The sequence below is a fragment of the Aulonocara stuartgranti genome, assembly GCF_965226115.1.
Source record: "Aulonocara stuartgranti genome assembly, chromosome: 3".
NCBI classification, from domain to species: Eukaryota; Metazoa; Chordata; class Actinopteri; order Cichliformes; family Cichlidae; genus Aulonocara; species Aulonocara stuartgranti.
The window spans coordinates 75,524,849-75,544,038 of record NC_138941.1 but is presented as its reverse complement, the minus strand read 5'-3'; the positions used below and the strand labels follow the sequence as shown (position 1 = coordinate 75,544,038).

General features: G+C 41.3%; 2 protein-coding genes across 2 annotated transcripts in view; one reads left to right on the top strand and one right to left on the bottom strand.

Moving 5' to 3' along the window:
- LOC309703204 (NACHT, LRR and PYD domains-containing protein 3-like) overlaps positions 1 to 15,617 on the top strand; it is a gene marked incomplete at its 5' end in the record, with an annotated part of 103,873 nt that extends 88,256 nt beyond the window's left edge. Inside the window, 5 exons of the mRNA XM_082527916.1 lie at positions 3,170 to 3,346; positions 10,296 to 10,469; positions 12,324 to 12,497; positions 14,280 to 14,456; positions 15,013 to 15,617. Of these exons, the coding sequence (XP_082384042.1) occupies positions 3,170 to 3,346; positions 10,296 to 10,469; positions 12,324 to 12,497; positions 14,280 to 14,456; positions 15,013 to 15,028 (718 nt within the window). The 3' untranslated portion in view covers positions 15,029 to 15,617. The remainder of the gene's footprint in view (positions 1 to 3,169; positions 3,347 to 10,295; positions 10,470 to 12,323; positions 12,498 to 14,279; positions 14,457 to 15,012) is intronic.
- An 856-nt stretch (positions 15,618 to 16,473) lies between these two features.
- On the bottom strand, positions 16,474 to 19,190 carry LOC309703928 (macrophage mannose receptor 1-like). The gene is made up of 5 exons (XM_082528837.1): positions 19,181 to 19,190; positions 18,879 to 19,001; positions 18,319 to 18,690; positions 18,012 to 18,074; positions 16,474 to 17,267 (listed from the first exon to the last, which is right to left on the bottom strand). The coding sequence occupies exons 2-5, from the start codon at positions 18,946 to 18,948 to the stop codon at positions 16,921 to 16,923; spliced, it is 852 nt and encodes a 283-aa protein (XP_082384963.1). The 5' UTR covers positions 18,949 to 19,001; positions 19,181 to 19,190; the 3' UTR covers positions 16,474 to 16,920.

The window sequence follows — 19,190 nt, the reverse complement described above, 5'->3', positions numbered from 1 at the left end:
TTAAATTTATTGCTAATGCAATCATATGGCACACTGACCTCTGAGGAAATTTTAAATGGCACTCGCCATCAGAAAGGTTGCCTACCCCTGGTCTACACTCTCCCCGTTGTCCCGCAGGGTGTTAGAGATGATAGGACAGATTAGGGCTGTGCGATATAACGAAATATACCGGATGACGATATAAAAACGTCTATCGTTTCCTATCACGCTATCGTTTGTTTCATGGTGTTGTAAAATAAACTGTTTACAGCAATATTTTTTTCATCGTTTTGATGGTCACTGTAGTGGCTATATTAATTTTTTAAAGTTCTCTCTTTCTCTTATATTTTATATAACCACACTATGGACGGACAAGCACCTGTTTTTACGTGTTGTCGTTAGCAGCAATGATGGTAAAACCATCACATGGCTCCGCTGTCCGCTTGTTTGTTTTCCACGTAAACCTTTCACAATAAAGCTCAAGATCCTGTTGAGACTTTTCAAAATAAACTGAATCACGGGAAAGAGTATGCAGTGTTTATGGATGAGAAGCAAAAAAGAGCCGTCAGGTGCTAAAAAATAAACCTTAGACTCAAACTTTGAAAGAAAATGGTGGCCGTTACAACTTATGTCTAAAAATGTATAGTTTCATGCATCGGAGAAAACACTCGACTCCAGGTAAAGGACACTCAGCTGGAAACACTTCACGCAAGGTGAGTTACCCGAGATACACAGAATTTACAGAAAATGTTACATTTTTATGATTTATATCGTTGTCAGGACGATAAATGTCTTATATCGGGATATGAGATTTTGGTCATATCGCACAGCCCTAGGAAAGATGTTGTTAGTTATATGTATAGTTTATTTGGCAATACTGAAGCTTAAATAATTCTACGCTACCATTCTCTTTTTTTTTTTTGCCAAATCTCCGGCGTCTGACGTCACCTACAACATGGGTCGCTTAACTTTTCCCGTCACTTACCTCTGTACTTTCACTTTTGATAGTTTTTTATGACTGTTGTTTTGGGTTTCCCAGGGTTTAGTTGTGTTCCCTCTGTTTGGTGTATCCCCTTAGTGTAGTAGGTCTCTGAGTCTGTGTCATTACGTGTATGTGTTTCCATTTTTACTTTGAAGGTCTCCGTCTTATGTCAGTGTGTTCCGTTTACATTTCCCCTGCCTCATTTGTATACTTTGGTCTTTAAATGTGCCATACAAATAAATATGATATGATATTACATAGGCAAACTTAATTATTACATCTGAGAACAATGTGGATAAACAAGTGCTCATGGAGACTTATTTTATAAATCTGGATAATAGTCTAGATCAGATCTCACTGACAGACTGGACATTATGGAACCCTTAATGTGACGCCATCTTCCCTCCTTATCTGCAGATTAAAACTAAACAAAGATAGTTATTAAAAGTCTGCAGGTCTGCGAGAGAATGAATCATTGTGTCTTGTCAAACACAGTAAGAAGCTGAAGCACAGACGCGAAGAGTAGATGTTCATCAGATTATGATGTCACTCTTTTTGTCTTCATACATTCATACTGTGTTTATGATGCAGATTTTCTTCTTTTATAATAACACATTTTATTTTCTATAATCAAAGACAGACTAGTTCGGAATTCTCAGAAACTCACTGTGAAGTTATCGCCCCATCTCTGTCCAGCCCCTCCCATCTAACAGACCTGGACATGAGCGGAAACACCCTGCAGGATTCAGCAGTGAAGCTTCTGTGTGCTGGACTGGAGAATCCAAACTGTCGACTGGAAACTCTAAGGTGATTTCACTAATTGCAGCTCTTATCTTTATTTATATTTCATATCTTTGATTGAATTCTTTAGTTCATAATTGTTCGGGAAATGTCTGAAGACATATGTGAAGAATTTTGAGTGCTTAAAGTCTTTCCAAATGACTGAACAACAGTTTTTCCTTTCGACTTCAAAAAGAAGTCACAGACTTGAGCAGGGTTTATTTAAAGGCTGACAGTGGAGTGGTGATAGGGAGATGTTTGACAATCAGTACATTCACATTACAGCTGATGAAAGAATCTGTGTATATGATTAAACAGCTGATTGCTCACAGCTTGTGCACTGTTGGATCACGAGATGTTCATTTGGCTGAAATCTGTAAGTCATGATGCAGCCTCAGAATGGACCGAGTTCCCCAGATCACTGCAGCATCCTTAGCATGGAGGTTTCTTCCTCAGTCTTGGAGCCCCTAAAGGGTCCATCCACACCACCAGAGTCTTCTCCCTCGCCTTTCTCTTTGTCCTTGTACTTCAGTGGCTGTGCTGTGTCTGTTTGTGCAGTGTTGCTCTCCCATGGAAGTGCTAATGTCCCTGCCTTGAATAAGGTGCTGGTCTTTCTTCAGGTGGAAAAGCATCCTTCACTGACCAAATGAACAAAGGTCTAGAGCAGGGGTCCCCAATCCCAGTCCACGAGGGCCTGCAGGTTTTAGGTGTCCTTGATCCATCACAGCTGATTTAAATGGATAAATTACCTTCTCAACATGTCTTGAAATTCTCCAGAGGCCTGGTAATGAACTAATCATGTGATTCAGGTGTGATGACCCAGGGTGAGATCTAAAACCTGCAGGGACACCGGCCCTCGTGGACTGGGATTGGGGACCCCTGCTCTAGAGTTTGATCCCTTCTAGTATGACAGGAAACATGCTGATTAGAGTTTCAAAGTGTCTTTGCAAGCAGAAATTTGTCAAATGAGCCAGTATACCTAAGCGGTATAAGCAATCACCCCACATCAGTATTTAAAGGCTATACTGAGTCCTGAGTGTTGTTGTTGTTGCTTTTACTGTGCGTTTGCGAGCTGCAAAGCTGCAGCCATTTGTATGTAGCAGCAACTGTAATAATAAAAGTTTGCTGGAAAGCATGCGTACATGGTCCAGTCTATCATGCATCTATTACTCAAACTTGTAGTGAAGAGAAGTTGATCATCAGTGACACTGTCTTTAAAATACTCCTGTTAGAAATGTACAAGTTTAATATGAAAAATTATTTTCTCTTGTGTTATTTTCAAGCTGCTTCCTGTTGGTTGTTTGGAGTTTCCATTTTCTAAACTATAATATTTTGAACGTTCTTCAGCTCTGGACTGATTATGAAACACTGAATGACTTCAAGCACAGACTTTGTCTAATAAACTTAAAACTTTAATTATTTATACAGATTGGTGAGCTGTGGTCTATCAGAGATCAGCTGTGATTATCTGGCAGCAGCACTAAAGTCCAACCCCTCCCATCTGAGAGAGCTGGACCTGAGGTTGAACAACAAGCTGCTAGATTCAAGAGTGAAGCAGCTGTGTGGTTTTCTGGAGAGTCCAGGATGTGGACTTGAAACTCTGAGGTCAGTCTCCATGTTTTAGTTGTGGTGAGATGAATATTATGTGAAAGTTGTGCTTACACTAAACTGCAGACATAAGACTGATATTATACTGATCTACACTGAGGAGCTTCATGGTAAAGTCGGTTTTCTTCTTTTCTGAGTTAGTCCATTGACTATAGCAGAAAAATGTTCACATTTCAAGCACTTATACTCAATGCGTGGCCGTGGCCCTCCACAGGGCGCCAACCGGCCTGCAGAGCTTTCCTAATTCAAAATGAGGGGACCCTGACTAACTGTGTACCATTCTTCCTCACAGTTCTAGGTATCAGACACAACAATGAATAATCCACAGTGGACTTTCTTTAGCAGGTCAAAGGTCACGACACACAGCAATCTGTGAAAGTGAAAGAGATTGGAGCAGGAATCATTGCACATTTGCAAACTCACACTGCTGCATGGCATGCTGGGCAATAGTAATGTTAAACTGGGACTTGTCTCTGCTGAAGTTTGTGTTGATCATTATAAATTGGAGATAAGGAGCTAATTAATGTGCAATCAAAATTTGTCCGGGAGTTGGGTTTCCTTCTATCCACCTCAGTGTGTTGAGGAAGCTGCCACCACTGCTCTGTGAAATAAATAAAGTTATCATTGGATTCCAAGGTTGTTCAACATCAGCAGGTTAACCTTAAGCAGATGGTTCAGCATGTCTCAGGGTAATTGTGTGATCACAGTCCACTACCTCTAGCTGGTATGTTATTCACCGAATTGTTACGACCCCCTCTGCTAGGCGACAGGAGGAGAGTAACATACACAAGACCCACAGGAAAACTGAGTAAAGTTAAAGGTTTTATTGCAAACTTTAAACAGAAACCCGACAGGGTTGTTCAGCAGACCATTGGGCAAACAATTAACAAAAGGAAAAAAAAAGTCAAGATTAAAAGCTAAGGGTTAACTTGGGCAGACCGGCATCACAAAGCTCTACTAAAACCAAGTTCAACAGTATACCGAGTTTAACAAACAAAATCCAAAACTGCAAACAGATTTAGCAAACAAAGTTCAAAAGCAAGGCAGAAGAGGAGGACACTGCATGTTCATTTCTGAGCAGCAGTCCCAGTAGTGCTGCTTCTTCTTCTTCCTCCAGTTTAACAGCAGCTTGCATCCATCGAAGATGCATTACTGCCACCGTCTGGTGTTACTTAGCCAGTCAACCACCTTTTCAAACGTGACTCCCCCCCCCCCCCCCCCCCCCACACCCATATCATTCTCCGGTGGTTACCATACCTTCTGCAGTTAATAAATACATGTTCAATTGTTTACATAACACCACACCAATTACATATCCCCATTAACCCTTTAAAGCCGGTCGGAGCAGGCACGCTCCATTTTGCGTAACTATTTTTAAATCCCGGTATCACTGCAACCACGTAAGCTAGCGCAATCATTTTTTTTGCATATGAAACCGGAGGAGTTGTACTTGCATCTTAAGCCATCAGCTTGTCCTAGGTCACAGTTTCCTTCCACATACTGTATTACTGGAACATCTAGAGAGCTGGGCCGGACTCTCTGGTACAGCACTCGACTGGTTCAAGTCCTACCTTAAGAACAGGAACGTCTATGTGTCAATTAGCCAATTTTCATCACAAAATATAGAAATCACATGCGGGGTCCCCCAGGGTTCCATCCTAGGGCCCCTCTTATTTAGCATTTACATGCTCCCGTTAAGCCAGATTATAACCACCAATAATATTATGCACAATTATGTAGACGATACTTAACTTTATATCTCAATGTCACCAGGTCATGTTGAACCTATCCAAACTCTTAATAAATGCATTGAGCAAATTAATTACTGGATGTCTCATAATTTCCTTCAACTGAACAATAACAAAACTGAAGTACTTATCTTTGGACCCAAAAAAGATCGATTAAATATCAGTAATCAGCTCAAACTGGTCCAACTAGAAACTACCGACCAGGCCAGAAATTTAGGTGTAATAATGGACTCAGACCTGAACCTCCAGGGCCACATAAAAGTTATAACAAAGTCAGCCTTCTATCACCTGAGGAACATTTCTAGGACTAAAGGACTTATGACACAAGGAGACCTAGAAAAACTCATGCATGCATTTATCTCTAGCTGCCTTGATTACTGTAACACAGTTTTACCCAAAAAATCAATTAGACAACTGCAGCTGATTCAGAACGCTGCTGCTCGTGTTCTCACTAGAACCAAGAAAATAGAGCACATTACTCTAGTTTTACAGTCACTACACTGGCTCCCTGTAGCTCAGAGAATAGACTTTATAGTGCTTTTATTAGTTTATAAATCCTTGAATGGGTTAGCACCAGAGTGCATTAGGATTCTGCTATCATGGTACAAACCATCCAGATCAGTTAGGTCCTCTAGATCTCCTCTATCAACCGTCCCTAGAACCAGAACTAAACATGGAGATGCAGCTTTTAGTTTCTATGCTCCTCACATCTGGAATACACTATCAGGAGAATGCAAAGCTGCAGAGACACTGAACTCTTTTAAGTCTAAAATTAAAACTTACTTATTTAGACTTGCTTATGAGTAACTGATCCTATTATGGCTCTCTATTTGCGAATGCTTTCTTGTAAATGTTTTCTTGTATTTTACTTTTATAGTGTTTTGTTTTATCTTTTATGTTTTATTTTAATCATGTAAAGCACCTTGAATTGCTTTGTGCTGAAAGTGTGCTATACAAAAAAAATTTGCGTCACCTTGCCTTGCCTTCCCTTAAGATAGGAAAAAAGTAGTAAACATGATTTAAATTCCTATATTATAGACTGAATTATGGATCAACTTATGTAATGAGGGGTCTCCAGATGTGACACAGACTGTGGACAGAGAGATCACTGACAGCAGTAATACCTCAGATATATTCCATCAGGGCCAAATTAGCAGCACAGAGGGAGTGTGGGTTGGCCCTGATCTCAGTACTGCTGAAATTAACATCCAGGTTAAAGATGACATGAAAATTTGGGGTCTCTGAATCAATGGGAAATACTGCTGTGAGTCAAACAGGTCCAAGAAGGAAAGTGAAGGGAAAGACGAAGTCTGGAGATGAGCGAACAAAAACCCTGATTGCGAAGTTGGTGTGAAGATTGTTCAAAGTCACACTGTGCCCAGACTACATTCTTATCAGCTGTTTCATGTGTTTGAGTGAATCTGTGACTGAACTGTAATAGTGTTCAAAAGTAAATGTGAGGAGGAAATAAATGAAAACAAAGTGTGATTAATGATGAAGAATGAGAAGAAGCTGAGACTCAGCTGTCATGCTGCTAATGTTTCTCAGGACCAGCTGTACATGTTGCATTTACCGTAAAGAAACTGGAAATCTGTGTGGAGCTGAGCCAGGGGAATTCTGAGGATCAGCAATAATCTCATGCAGCATAAACTCAACCATGTTTTAATATGTGTTGATATAGATGTGACTGGATCATATTCTGACTTTAGATATCCAAATATGGTTGACTTTAAACAACAGGATTATCTTGCTGATTAAAGTCCTTTAAGATGGCGCAGGTGAGGTCGGCTGCCGTACTGGATGCTCTGCCCCAACTTTTTCACTTTTTTTCTTTTTTCGTCACTTTTTCCTATATCTGCCATAATTTTGCATGGGCATCATGCAAAACACACAAATTCGCTACAGTAGAGACACCCTGGTTTCTATTGGTCTACAATACACAAACATTTCACCATGGAGATCCTGAGAGAGAACAAAGGACGCAACCCTAAGCGACGGCCTCGAGGGAAACGAGCTGGCATCAGGAACAGGCTACGGGCTCGCGCACACCGCGCACCCATGCCCAGTATCCTGCTAGCCAATGTTCAATCCATCGAGAACAAGCTTGATGACCTCAGAGCCAGAATTAAGTTCCAGAGAGACATTCGGGACTGCAACCTCCTCTGCTTCACCGAGACTTGGCTGAACCCAGCAATACCAGACCACGCCGTGCAGCCGGCGGGGTTCTTTTCGGTTTACCACATGGACAGGACAATGGAGTTGGGGAAGAAAAGAGGTGGTGGAGTGTGTTTGATGGTGAACAACAGATGGTGCGACAGCACAAACATCTCCCCACACACATGCTCTTGCTCGCCAATCTGGAACTTTTGATCGTTAAATGTCGCCCTTTCTATCTCCCTCGGGAATTCACTGCGGTCATTGCCTGCACTGTTTACATTCCGCCTCACGCGGACTCAGACACTTCCTTATGTGAGCTGCATGAGGTTCTCACATCAACAAACACTTCAACAAGATGCCACACTCATTGTTATGGGAGATTTTAACAGATTAAATCTCAAACGGACATTTCACAACCTTCACCAGCACATCAACTGCCTCACCCGGAGCACTAGGACATTAGACCACTGCACCCCATTCAAGAACTGTTACAAGGCTCAGCCCCTGCCGGCATTTGGAAAATCTGACCATGCCGCCATCTTCCTCATGCCTGCTTACAAACAAAGGTTAAAGCAGCAACCATCAATCATGAGGGAGGTCGCTCGCTGGACGGACCAATCAGTGTCCGCGCTGCAGGACGCACTGGATGACGCAGACTGGGACATATTTCGGCGCAGCTCTGATGACATCAACATGTTTACAGAAGCGGTTATGGGATTCATCGGGAAACCACCAGAAAGATCTATCATCAGAACTTTTCCCAACCAGAAGCCGTGGGTGGATAAAAACATCCGCGACGCTCTGAGATCACGCACCGCTGCCTACAATGAAGGGCTCGTCTCCAGTAATATGGACCTATACAAGGCTGAGTCTTACAACGTGCGCAGTGCAGTCAGCAAAGCGGAGCTACGGGGAAAAACTAGAGTCACAGCTATGTCAGTGTGACTCTAGGAGCCTGTGGAAAGGACTGCGGACAATAACGGAATATAAACGACCAGCTTCTTCAATGATGAATGCTGACGCTTCACTGGCTGATGAGCTGAACACGTTTTATGCTCGCTTTGACGCCGCAGCAATTAAAACTACAAACAGCTGCACGCGCACGGAGTACACCAGTTAAGAAAATGCATTCATCATCACAGAGCATGCCATGAGGAACACCTTCAGGAGGGTGAACACCAGGAAGGCAGCAGGACCTGATTCAATCCCTGGCCGGGTCCTGAGAGCCTGCACTGACCAGCTAGCACCGGTGTTCACGGAGATCTTCAACCTGTCCCTGGCCCAAGCTGTGGTTCCCACGTGCTTCAAACAGTCCATTATTGTTCCAAAGAAACAACAGCCCGCTTGCCACAATGACTACCGTCCAGTAGCACTGACTTCAATTGTAATGAAGTGTTTTGAAAGACTGATGAGAGATCACATCACTTCTTCACTTCCTGCTACCATCGACTCACTTCAGTTTGCTTACCGGACTAATCGTTCCACAGACGATGCCATATCTCACCTGCTCCACACATCCCTGAGTCACCTGGACACTGGAAGAGGGAAATATGTTAGGATGCTGTTCGTGGACTACAGTTCAGCATTCAACACAATAATTCCCTCTAAGCTTTTCACCAAGTTGACGGATCTAGGACTCAGCTCATCACTGTGTCAGTGGATCCTCAACTTCCTCACAGACAGACCCCAATCAGTGAAGGTGGGAAAACAAGTCTCCATCTCACTCAGCACTGGAGTGCCTCAGGGCTGTGTTCTAAGTGTTCTAGTAACATTGTGAGGAACCTTGGATTCATCTTTATACAGGATATGTCCTTCAATGCACATATTAAACACATATGTAAGACTGCTTTCTTCCATTTGCACAATATCTCTGAAATTCAAAATATCCTGTCTCAGAGTGACATAGTGATGCACAAATCATGAACGAATCGTTCACTGCTCGAGAATCACTTTACTGACTCATGAATCATGATTGACAAGCCCAACTGACTCACTGACTCATCCCTGTTGCTGTTAGCAAACTAATTCCATTAGTAGAAATATATCTACCTTATAATTAAAATTGTGGGGAAAATACCAACAGCCAGTTTTTTAACAAAAACATTTCTGCCCTGAACTGGAAGAAAAAACCCTGTGCACACATCAAGACAATAGCTGCTTTCTCTGCTAACATGCTCACAGCACATTTTAGCTACTCACCCCCTCCCTCCTGTGCTGAATCATAGCATAAACAAATCACTTATTATTACTTATTTTTCCTAGAGTAAAAGTAGAATGGGAGGCAGAGCCTCCAGTTTTCAGAGCTCTCATCTATTGAATCAGCTTCCAGTTTGATACAGGAGACGGACATTATATCTACTTTTAAGATTAGGCATTTTGCAAAAGCATTTAAATTAGGGTTGGATTAGGTGACCCTTAATCTTCCCTTAGTTATGCTGCACTAGGTGTGGGCTGCTGGGAGATTCCCATGATGCGCTGTTTCGTCTTCAGTCACCTTTCTCTCTCACAATTTGTTAATAGACCTCTCTGCAGGGAATCACACTTGTTATTATTTCTGTGGCTCTCTTCAACCACATGTATTTTGTCCTGTCTTCCTTCTTTTACACCAGCTGGTCACGGTAGATGGCCGCCCCTCCCTGAGCCTGGTTCTGCTGGAGATTTCTAGCTGTTAAAAGGGAGTTTTTCCTTCTTGCTGGCATCAAAGTACTTGCTCATAGGGGGTCATCAGAATCAGAATCAGAATCAGAATACTTTATTGATCCCTGGGGGAAATTATTTTTTGTTACAGTGCTCCATTTTAAACCAACATTAAGACAAGACAGACAATACACTAACTAAGAATAGTACAATAAGAATAGTCATACGACTGTTTTTCTGTTTATGTATTATTTTAGGGTCTACCTTACAATATAAAGTGTTTTAAGCTGACTGTTTTTGTGATGTGGCACTTAATAAATACGATTGAATAAACTGAATTATGAAACACTGAATGATTCCAATCACTTTTTCTAATTAACTTACAGCCTTCATTCTTTATACAGATTGGGGAGTTGTGGTTTGTCAAATATCAGCTGTGATTATCTGGCAGCAGCACTGAAGTCCAACCCCTCCCATCTGAGAGAGCTGGACCTGAGTAACAACAGCCTGCAAGATTCAGGAGTGGAACAGCTTTGTAGTTTTCTGGAGAGTCCAGGATGTGGACTTGAAACTCTGAGGTCAGTCTCCATGTTTTAGTTGTGGTAAGATGAATATGATGTGAAAGTTGTGCTGACACTGAACTGCAGACATAAGGCTGATATTATACTGATTCACACTGAGGATCTTCATGGTAAAGACTTCTCTGGTTTAGTCCATTGACTGTAGCAGAAAAATGTTCACATTACAACCCTTAAAAGAAGAAGAAAATTTTTCCACTGGATAATTAGCTGTAAAACTCTACTACTCTCCATTCCACCTTAATATTTGGTGGAATGGCACTGACACTGAAATAAAAACCAAATGGCCATTTGCTTTACAAACAGCAGTCCAACATAAAACATACACACATCATACAAAACACAGTCCGACATCCAAATCTCCAACACTGCCAGCATGAATCATGGGTAAAGGAAAGGAGTAACACTCTGATATTCAGGGTTAGAATGACTTTCATAAACCAAACTATGAAGAACAAAGCTGCATTAGATAGCTTATATGAATGAATGAGTGGACAAAAGTGGACAGAGATCATTTTCCCAACCTACAGCCTTCTTTTTTCTTTCTTTGAAATTCCTAGGTGTTATGGTCCTGGGTCGGTGACCCAGTGTTTTTGTTTTTTGTACTTTTACTTTTGATTTCATCATGGATTGTGACTATTGTGTTTTGGTTTCTTTCCTAGTTTTTCTAGTTCCCTAGTTTTGTGGTACTTCCTGAGTTCAGATTTTTAGGTTTTGTTATTTGGTTTCTGAGTGTAAATTCTGTGCTCCCTCTGTTCTGTGTCTTCCTTGCCTGTGTATCCTTTCTAGTGTAGTCAGGTCTCTGTGTAAAGTCAGCGTCTCTGAGATTGCGTCTTCACGTATGTTTTGAGTTTCCTGTTTTATTGTGAAAGTCTGTGTCTTATGTCAAGGTGTTCAGTTTGCATTTCCTCTGTCTCGTCTTGTCAATCAGAATCAGCTGTGCCTCCCTCCTGTGTGTCATTTCCTCGTTCCCATCAGTGTATTTTTAGTGTGTGTTCTCTCATGTTTGTCACTAGTCCGTCTGTGTTTCTTCCCTGCACTTTCTACCGGAGTCTTCCGTTCAGGTTCGCTTTGTTAGTCATTCCGAGTTTAGGTCACCTTTAGGTTTTGTTTTACTTGCTGTATTTCTGTTTGTGCCACCAGAGTGTAAATAAAGCTCGCTCACATCCAAGCCAGCGTCTGGTTCCCCTCTCACACTCACCACACATCTGCCACCATCACATTCATCTTTTGTCCTTGTTCTGCATCCCCATCATGGACTTCACTCCTTTCCAAACCAGCCTCGAGTGTCCTTTAATAAGCTCCTCCTCTGCTTACTTTATCTCTCTTCGAACAAGTTTATATGTCTCAGTCTTTTTCTTATCTCCCTCATAACAAGAAAGCTTCTTCTGACTGAGAACATGTTTGAGTGCTTTACTAGTCATTGGGGAAAATTGTTCCTGTTTTCAAAGTAATCCTCATTTTTCCCGTGTGCTCAGTTTGAGCTCTCTTCAGTACTGTGATCTGATAGATCCAGAGGGGCCATCACATTTAAAAGCTCCACTAACGGAGCCACAACACATCCAATACTTAGTTTGTCATGTTGAACAAACTGGAAGAAATGATTCAAGGACTTAGTCACAGAACAGAGATTAAGATCTCCAAAATAAAACTCGCTGCATCAGGGCATGTAGTTAGTCTGAAAATTCTGCAGTTTCCCGTTTGAACCGGCTTCATGTTGGCTTCAGCTCTTTGGAGTTTCCATTTTCTAAACTTCTACATTCTGAACCTTCTCAGCTCTGAACAGATTATGAAACATTGAACGATTTCAAGCACACTTGTCTAATAAATGGGTATCTTTAATTCTTTATACAGATTGTGGCGCTGTGGTTTGTCAGAGATCAGCTGTGATTATCTGGCAGCATCGCTGAAGTCCAACCCCTCCTATCTGAGAGAGCTGGACCTGAGTAACAACAGCATGCAGGATTCAGGAGTGAAGAAGCTGTGTGGTTTTCTGGAGAGTCTAGAATGTGGACTTGGAACTCTGAGGTCAGTCACCATGTTTTAGTTGTTCTGAGATGAATATGACATAAAAGTTTTGCTGACTGCAGACATAAGGCTGACATTATATTGATTCACAATGAGGATCTTCTTTTCTGCTTTCTACTTCTTTGGGTTAGTCCATTGACTGTAGCAGAAGCATGTTCACATTCCAAGCAGTGATACTCAATGTATGGCCCACGGACCTCTACAAGGTCCCAACTGGGCTACCGAGTGGGCACGCTCTTTTTTGTGTAACTATTTTTAAATCCCAGTAGCACTGCAACCGCACAAGCTAGCGCAATCATTTTTTTTTTTGCATATGAAACCGGAGGAGTTGTACTTACATCTTATGCCATCAGCTTGTCCTAAGTCACGGTTTCCTTCCACATAAAGCTTTGCAAAAATTGCATATAAAGTGTTTGCAGGAACAAAAACAAGCGCGAACGATCGCATGTCCACCATTTCCTGCCCAAAACCGGAAGTGACGTCATTTTCGCGGAAAATGTAGTTTTTTACTTGTAGGCCTCAAGAGCATATACTGGTGTTTTTAGAAGTCATGTTTGACTTTATGCTTTTCTGAATAGTATCTGGGATGCTTAGAACTCGAATTGCACTGCTGGAAATAGTTTATTTGCTGTTTTCTTTGCAAATTAGCATCATAGGATTGTTTTTCGTTTTTCCTGCAGTATATAAAAATGGTGTATCTTAAAAATAAAACTATGAAGACACTCAAAAAAAAATTTCCTGTTGTTGTAAACTATTTTTTGCAACTTTTTTGTATTTAAAGTTTTGAGGGATAAGCCTCTTAAATTTCTCCAAGTAGAAATATATGTAAAAAAAACCAAAAACGATTTTCAATTATTTTGTAGTTTATTGCACTTTTTTGCAATTAATGTAGTTACTATGGACTTAATGCATACATATTATTAAAATATGGGCTATAACAGTTGTATTGATGTATAGCAACTTGAAATGCTCCCAAAAATGGCACTACAGCATGTAAAAATATAAAGTAAGCTCTGGCGGACTTGGTTCTATGGTAGGTCTTAAAGGGTTAACTGGGTACTGTTCTTCCTCACAGTTCTAAGTATCAGACACAACAATGAATATTCCGCAGTTTACTTTCTTAAGCAGGTCAAAAGTCATGGCACACAACAATTTAGAATAGAATAAATAATAGAATAAAATTAGGTATTGCACCGTGGTGGTGGTGTTGTGTAGTCTGTTAATGGAGTGCATGTGAGAGTTCAGAGTGGTTGTGGCTTTTGGGAAGAAACTATTTTTGAATCTGTCTATGTGCTCATGCATCTGTAGCCAGGTTGAACAGGTCAGAACCAGGTTGGGAGCTTTCCTAGATGATGTTTGTAGCTCTGCTGAGGAAGTGGGAGGAATAGATGTCCAACAGGGAGGAAAGAGAACAGCCAATGGTCTTCTGTGGTGTCTTGACTACTCTGTAAAGCCTCTCCCTGTCTGCCATGATGTGCTTCCGGAGGACTCTCAGCCAACTTTACAACTTTTAAAAGCGAAGCCATGTGATTCCTTGAATAAAAAACACTACTTGTTTTTAAGTCTTTTTATGATAAATGCACAACTTGAATGTGAAAAATTACGAGTTTTTTCTCATGATTTATTTGAAGCTGCTTCCTGTTGGCTTCAGCTGTTTGCAATTTCCATTTTCTAAGCTTCTACATTCTGAACGTTCTTCAGCTCTAAACAGATTATGAAACATTGAATCATTCCAAGAACGCACTTTGTCTAATAAGCGTACATCTTTCATTCTTTATACAGATTGAAGGACTGTGGTTTGTCAGAGATCGGCTGTGGTTACCTGGTAGCAGCGCTGAAGTCCAACTCTTCCCATCTGAGAGAGCTGGACATGAGTGGAAACTACAACCTGCAGGAACCAGATGTGAAGCAGCTGTGTGAGCTTAAGGAGAGTCCAGACTGCAGACTGGAGGTGCTGTGGTCAGTAGAGTGTTGGATTGAGTTTGTGGTGCTTCTGCAGTATTGTACTAAACAGTCAGCATGAAACAAAGATCCAGTGTTTCCTGTAAAGCTGCAGCTTCTCAGTGAAGCTGTGAGAGGAAAATGGTGACAAGCTTCAGGATTGGACACAAACACTTCCTGTTTCTGCCTGACCTTCCTACCTCTATGGTCACTTTATAGTAACGGCTCACATGCTCTGATCAAACACTGTCAACAGCCAATCAGCTCTCTGAAAAAAGCAGCATGCAGACCAATGACTGCATTCATTTCCAAGTTTAAAGCAGTGACGAACACAATGTGTAGGTGAGGAAGAATTTAGTTAGACCAGTTGTTTGGACAGAATTCCTTCAGTGAATAGCAGGAACCATTACATCTGGATTGTTGGGATTGTTTGGGGGTTTCCTAAAGAGCTCAGAGTGGACAGACCGAGGTTATTCTAATGAATGAAAGTCCAAACTAAGACTAGGAGTGAAAAACCTTTTCATGAACTTAAACACTTGTTTATATCCTCTGCTCTTCCTTCTTCTCTCTGCAGGTGGAGGTCATGGTAAACAGGATGGTGTGTGTGCTGAGAGAGGAGGAGCTGTGTCCTGGTGATCTATTGAGGTTGAAGCAGCAGTGCAGAGACACTCTGACTGGGCCATGTTACTGTGAGGTGGAGAGGAGAGGAAAGCTTCATCCAGCAGTGACTAACAGAGGAATGTAAAGAAGTGCAGATGATTGTCAGTGCTGCAGACTGATGTGTGTATCTTTTTTGTGGTGAATTTCCGCAAAGTGGTTGGCTCGCCGTCTGTCACGACCATAATCTCATCCAAAATTTTCTGAAATATTTTGACCCTTACGAGCTTCAGCAACGAAGCAAAAATCACCTAATGCAACACACGTATGTAAGTCCTGGACCAAATTCCATGCAGCATGTTGACTCCTATAACAAACTGAAGCCTTTTGGAATCTGTATAAATGGAGCCATTGATGGCTTTTTGAGAGTTTTGATTTGGCTTCATGCCTATTCAACAAACAGTGATGCCAAAATCAACACACATGCACACACACAATGACTGATTAAAAGAATATAAGCATGGTCACATAACCCAATGCCATTCAGACACGTAAACAATATGAGCTGCTTGTCCAAAAAACATCCAGAAAAGCAGTCATTGTCTTTTAGTTCCTGGAGACGATTTTTCCAGTGCTGAGCATGATGTTGTCTCAGAGAGGCTAACCAGCCTTCAATACACTGATTCTGATTGCTGGACCCAGTAATAAGAATTACAGAGAAAGAGAGACACAGAGCGAGAAAAAAAAGTTTGCTTTAACACCCACCATGCACATAAACCATGCTCATTATCATTGTGTTCAGGATATGAAAAAATGTATATTTCATGCATGCATATTAGGCAGTATAAAATCATAATGCCTAAAACAATTCATGTTCAACAATTGCTTTAAATTTTCCACAATATCATGCATCGACCACTGTTCTTGTTGTTGAGTATTTCTGATAAACTCCTCAACAGTCTTTGTGGATGTTCATGTTTTACAAACTGTCTATGAGAAGCTGGAGACGTTTCTGCTCCACATCCACTGAGTAGCTGCTCACTTTTGTTTTAGCCCAGGAGCCCACATACAGGTGACATCATTTCAAAGAAACAAGGCCTCATTTGTCTTTGGTCTATGGGTCTCTTTGGGCCTCAACACAGGCTTCATTTGGACACGCCCCCTGTGCTCAACACAGAAGATACATTTCATCATTACATTAACTATGTAATGCCACATGGAAAGCATTAGCTGCAGTTAATATAACATACTATGATGTATGTGGTTTGTACCTGTAAATCCAGGTAGTTGTGGTGTTGCATGTGTTGGATGCACATTTGCTTTTACTGGCTTGGAACCAGCTGTAAAAATGCATCATGTTGACTTTGCTCTTAACTGGTCTTATCATTAAGAGGCGCTGTTTGTATTAGCTAATGTGAAAGCTGTAACAGTGACAGACTTGGTTAAATGAAGGTTTATTTGTCTTCATGAACACATGATCAGATTATAGAGCTCATATGGAGTCATGACACAAACATGGTTTTACCTGCTTTTAGTGACAGGCTTTGTAATTCAAGCTGAGGATACAATGGTGTGATACAAAGATTTACAGCACATGAAGCAGAAACATTAAAACCTTCACCTTATCTGAACTAAATACAACAAACATCCTGCTACAGTTTAATAATGAACCAATCCAGCAACAATGAAGGAAGAAACCAAGATGCTCCTGACTCTGGTAAAGGAGAGGACATGAAACACAGACTGCTCTCTGCAAATGTCTAAGCTGCAGGTAAAAATCTGTTGGTCATTTTCAAACCCAGAGACTGTAAACACTGAGCAGAAACACAGAGTTCACCCCAGAAAATCTACATGTGCAGCTAAGAAGTGACTTTAGGTTTAAACTTTAGTGTTTTATACAAATAAAATTAAATGTCTCATTTCTCCTCTGACTGACCCACTCGTGCTGCCCTCCTGTGGTCATGGCTGCAGACATGCCACAGGCTTCAGTCCTTCCCCCTGAAGCCCACCTCTCATAGCACACTACATAATCAGTGACCCAAAGCCACAAACGTGCAGCACAGCTGTACTGCAGTCCCAGCCACACGAAAGGAGTCGAGGCGTTTTTGGCTCTTTCCTGGACCCATCGCTGCTCCTCAGGGTTGCTGATTGTAACCAGGTCATTGTGTTTCTGTCTGCAGTAATTCAAGGCTTCCTCCCAGGTTTGGTTTTCCCTGATCAGAATCAGCTTATCTGCCATAAAATCACAGAAAACATGAAAATGAGTTAAAGCTGAATGCCATTGTGCACTCTGTGGCAGCTTCGAAAGAAACAGCTTTATTTGTTGGAACAAAATATGTCAAACAAAATACTAAACAAACAAAGGAAAAACTAGGAAACTTGAAAGATCCAAGGTAAAACAGATATACAAAGCAAGATGGCAGGCCCCGTGGATAAAGGAAGCAAAACTGAAGTCAGCACAGGCAGAAAACACAGGGATGGGACTAAAAGCGTAAACAGCCACAGAGACAGAACACAAAGAGAACAGAAAGGGACTGAAAGAATCATTGGGTAGGTTATTGGACCGACTGGAAATGGTGGGAACAAACATGAAAAACAAGAAATATAGTACTAAAAATGTAAATACTGGAATCTCAAAAGCAATTTAAAGAACTTATACAAAGCTAGAATATGCAAATCCCCGAAATCCAAAAGAACAAGTCATAAAACCATAATAAACACAAAACCCGGACAAAGACCCAGGACTATGATACGGTATGGTAGGTCCAGTTTTAGACAAAGAACAAAGAAAAAACATTTCGGTGATTCTTCAGATGAATCAGTCGCTCTACAGAGAAATCTCTGTTCCAACCATCAGCTAAACATCTTCACCTGCAGAAATAAGTGGCTGAAGAAACACACTGACCTAAATCCTCTCAGAGACTCCAGCAGTTCATCTGTTGGACAAACAGCTGAGATAAATCTGTGTAAACTCACCATCATAGCAGAAGAAAGGCTTTCTGTGGTCACATCCAGCAGAGCTCCATCTTCCTGATCTCTCTAACAGAGTCGTAGCACATGTCCTGTTGTTTAGTCCATCATTAAATGAGTCCATGTCCCAGTATCTGAAAGAGAAATTACTCCCATCTGACCACCTCCAGCTGTCTCTGAACATCTTTATCAGCTAATTTGTCTCATTCTTAAAACTGCCTCTTTCAGGAACATGTGATATAACTCAGATTATAAACTAGATTATAACATTATTAAATATTGTATTATCATATTACTGTCCACATATTCTCACCGTCATAGCAGATGAACTGCAATGTGCGAGTACATTGAACATCTGCCCACTTGTCTACTGTCTTCACACAGTTCTCAGGGTATGCTTTGTCATTTGGCTCTTTATCTCCCCAACAGGTCTTATTTTCAGTGTATTCCTCCCCCGGCAGAGACCAGTGCCACGTCCTGTTGTCTCCTGGCTTGCTGTACAGTCCAATCCAGGCTTCTGTTTGATTCTGTGCAGAGTCTTGAAGTCTTCTCATGTCTGTCAGGTCAAACACTTTGGCCAGGTCTGTGTACTTCTCTCTGCAGTATGCCCGTGCTTCATCCCAGCTCATCTCTTCTTTAATAAAGTGGTACTCATACAGGTGACATGTGATGAAGACACACTGACCTGAAACAGAAGAAATACTGTTGAATATCTGCTGATACAAGCAGGAAACTCATGTTCCCATCAAACTGTCCAGTTTACAGGTCAATCCTTGATTGTCTCAGTAAGAGTTCATTTGTTTAATGAGTCCTGATCAAACTAAAGGATTTCAGGTGGAAACAATCAGGAGCCCTGGTAAAATGATCACTCACCCATCAGCAGAAGCAGAAACAGACTCCACTGCATCGTCGCTCTGTCACATGAAAATGACTTTTCTGTCATTTGGAGGAAACAATGAATCCAGCAGCTCTTCAGTGTTTGATGGACACGCAGCACTTTATATTAAACACAGATATCTAGTTTGTCACACACTGCTGTAAGAAATATATGATTGTTCTTAATAAATGATCATCTGTTTAAAATTGTCCAAGAACAAAAAAGCAACAGTTCAAATGTGGTCCACACAGCACCTCTGTACACAAACATGAAATGAGCCTGCAGGTTTGAAACTTACATCTGGTTCT

Excerpts from the sequence above, each read along its gene's own strand:
- LOC309703928 (XM_082528837.1), bottom strand. The coding sequence starts at position 18,948 with ATGACAGAAAAGTCATTTTCATGTGACAGAGCGACGATGCAGTGGAGT. Across the intron at positions 18,691-18,878 it reads GTTTCTGCTTCTGCTGATGG|GTCAGTGTGTCTTCATCACA; the intron begins GTGAGTGATCAT and ends CTTCTGTTTCAG. Across the intron at positions 18,075-18,318 it reads GCAGTTCATCTGCTATGACG|AGAGATCAGGAAGATGGAGC; the intron begins GTGAGAATATGT and ends CGACTCTGTTAG.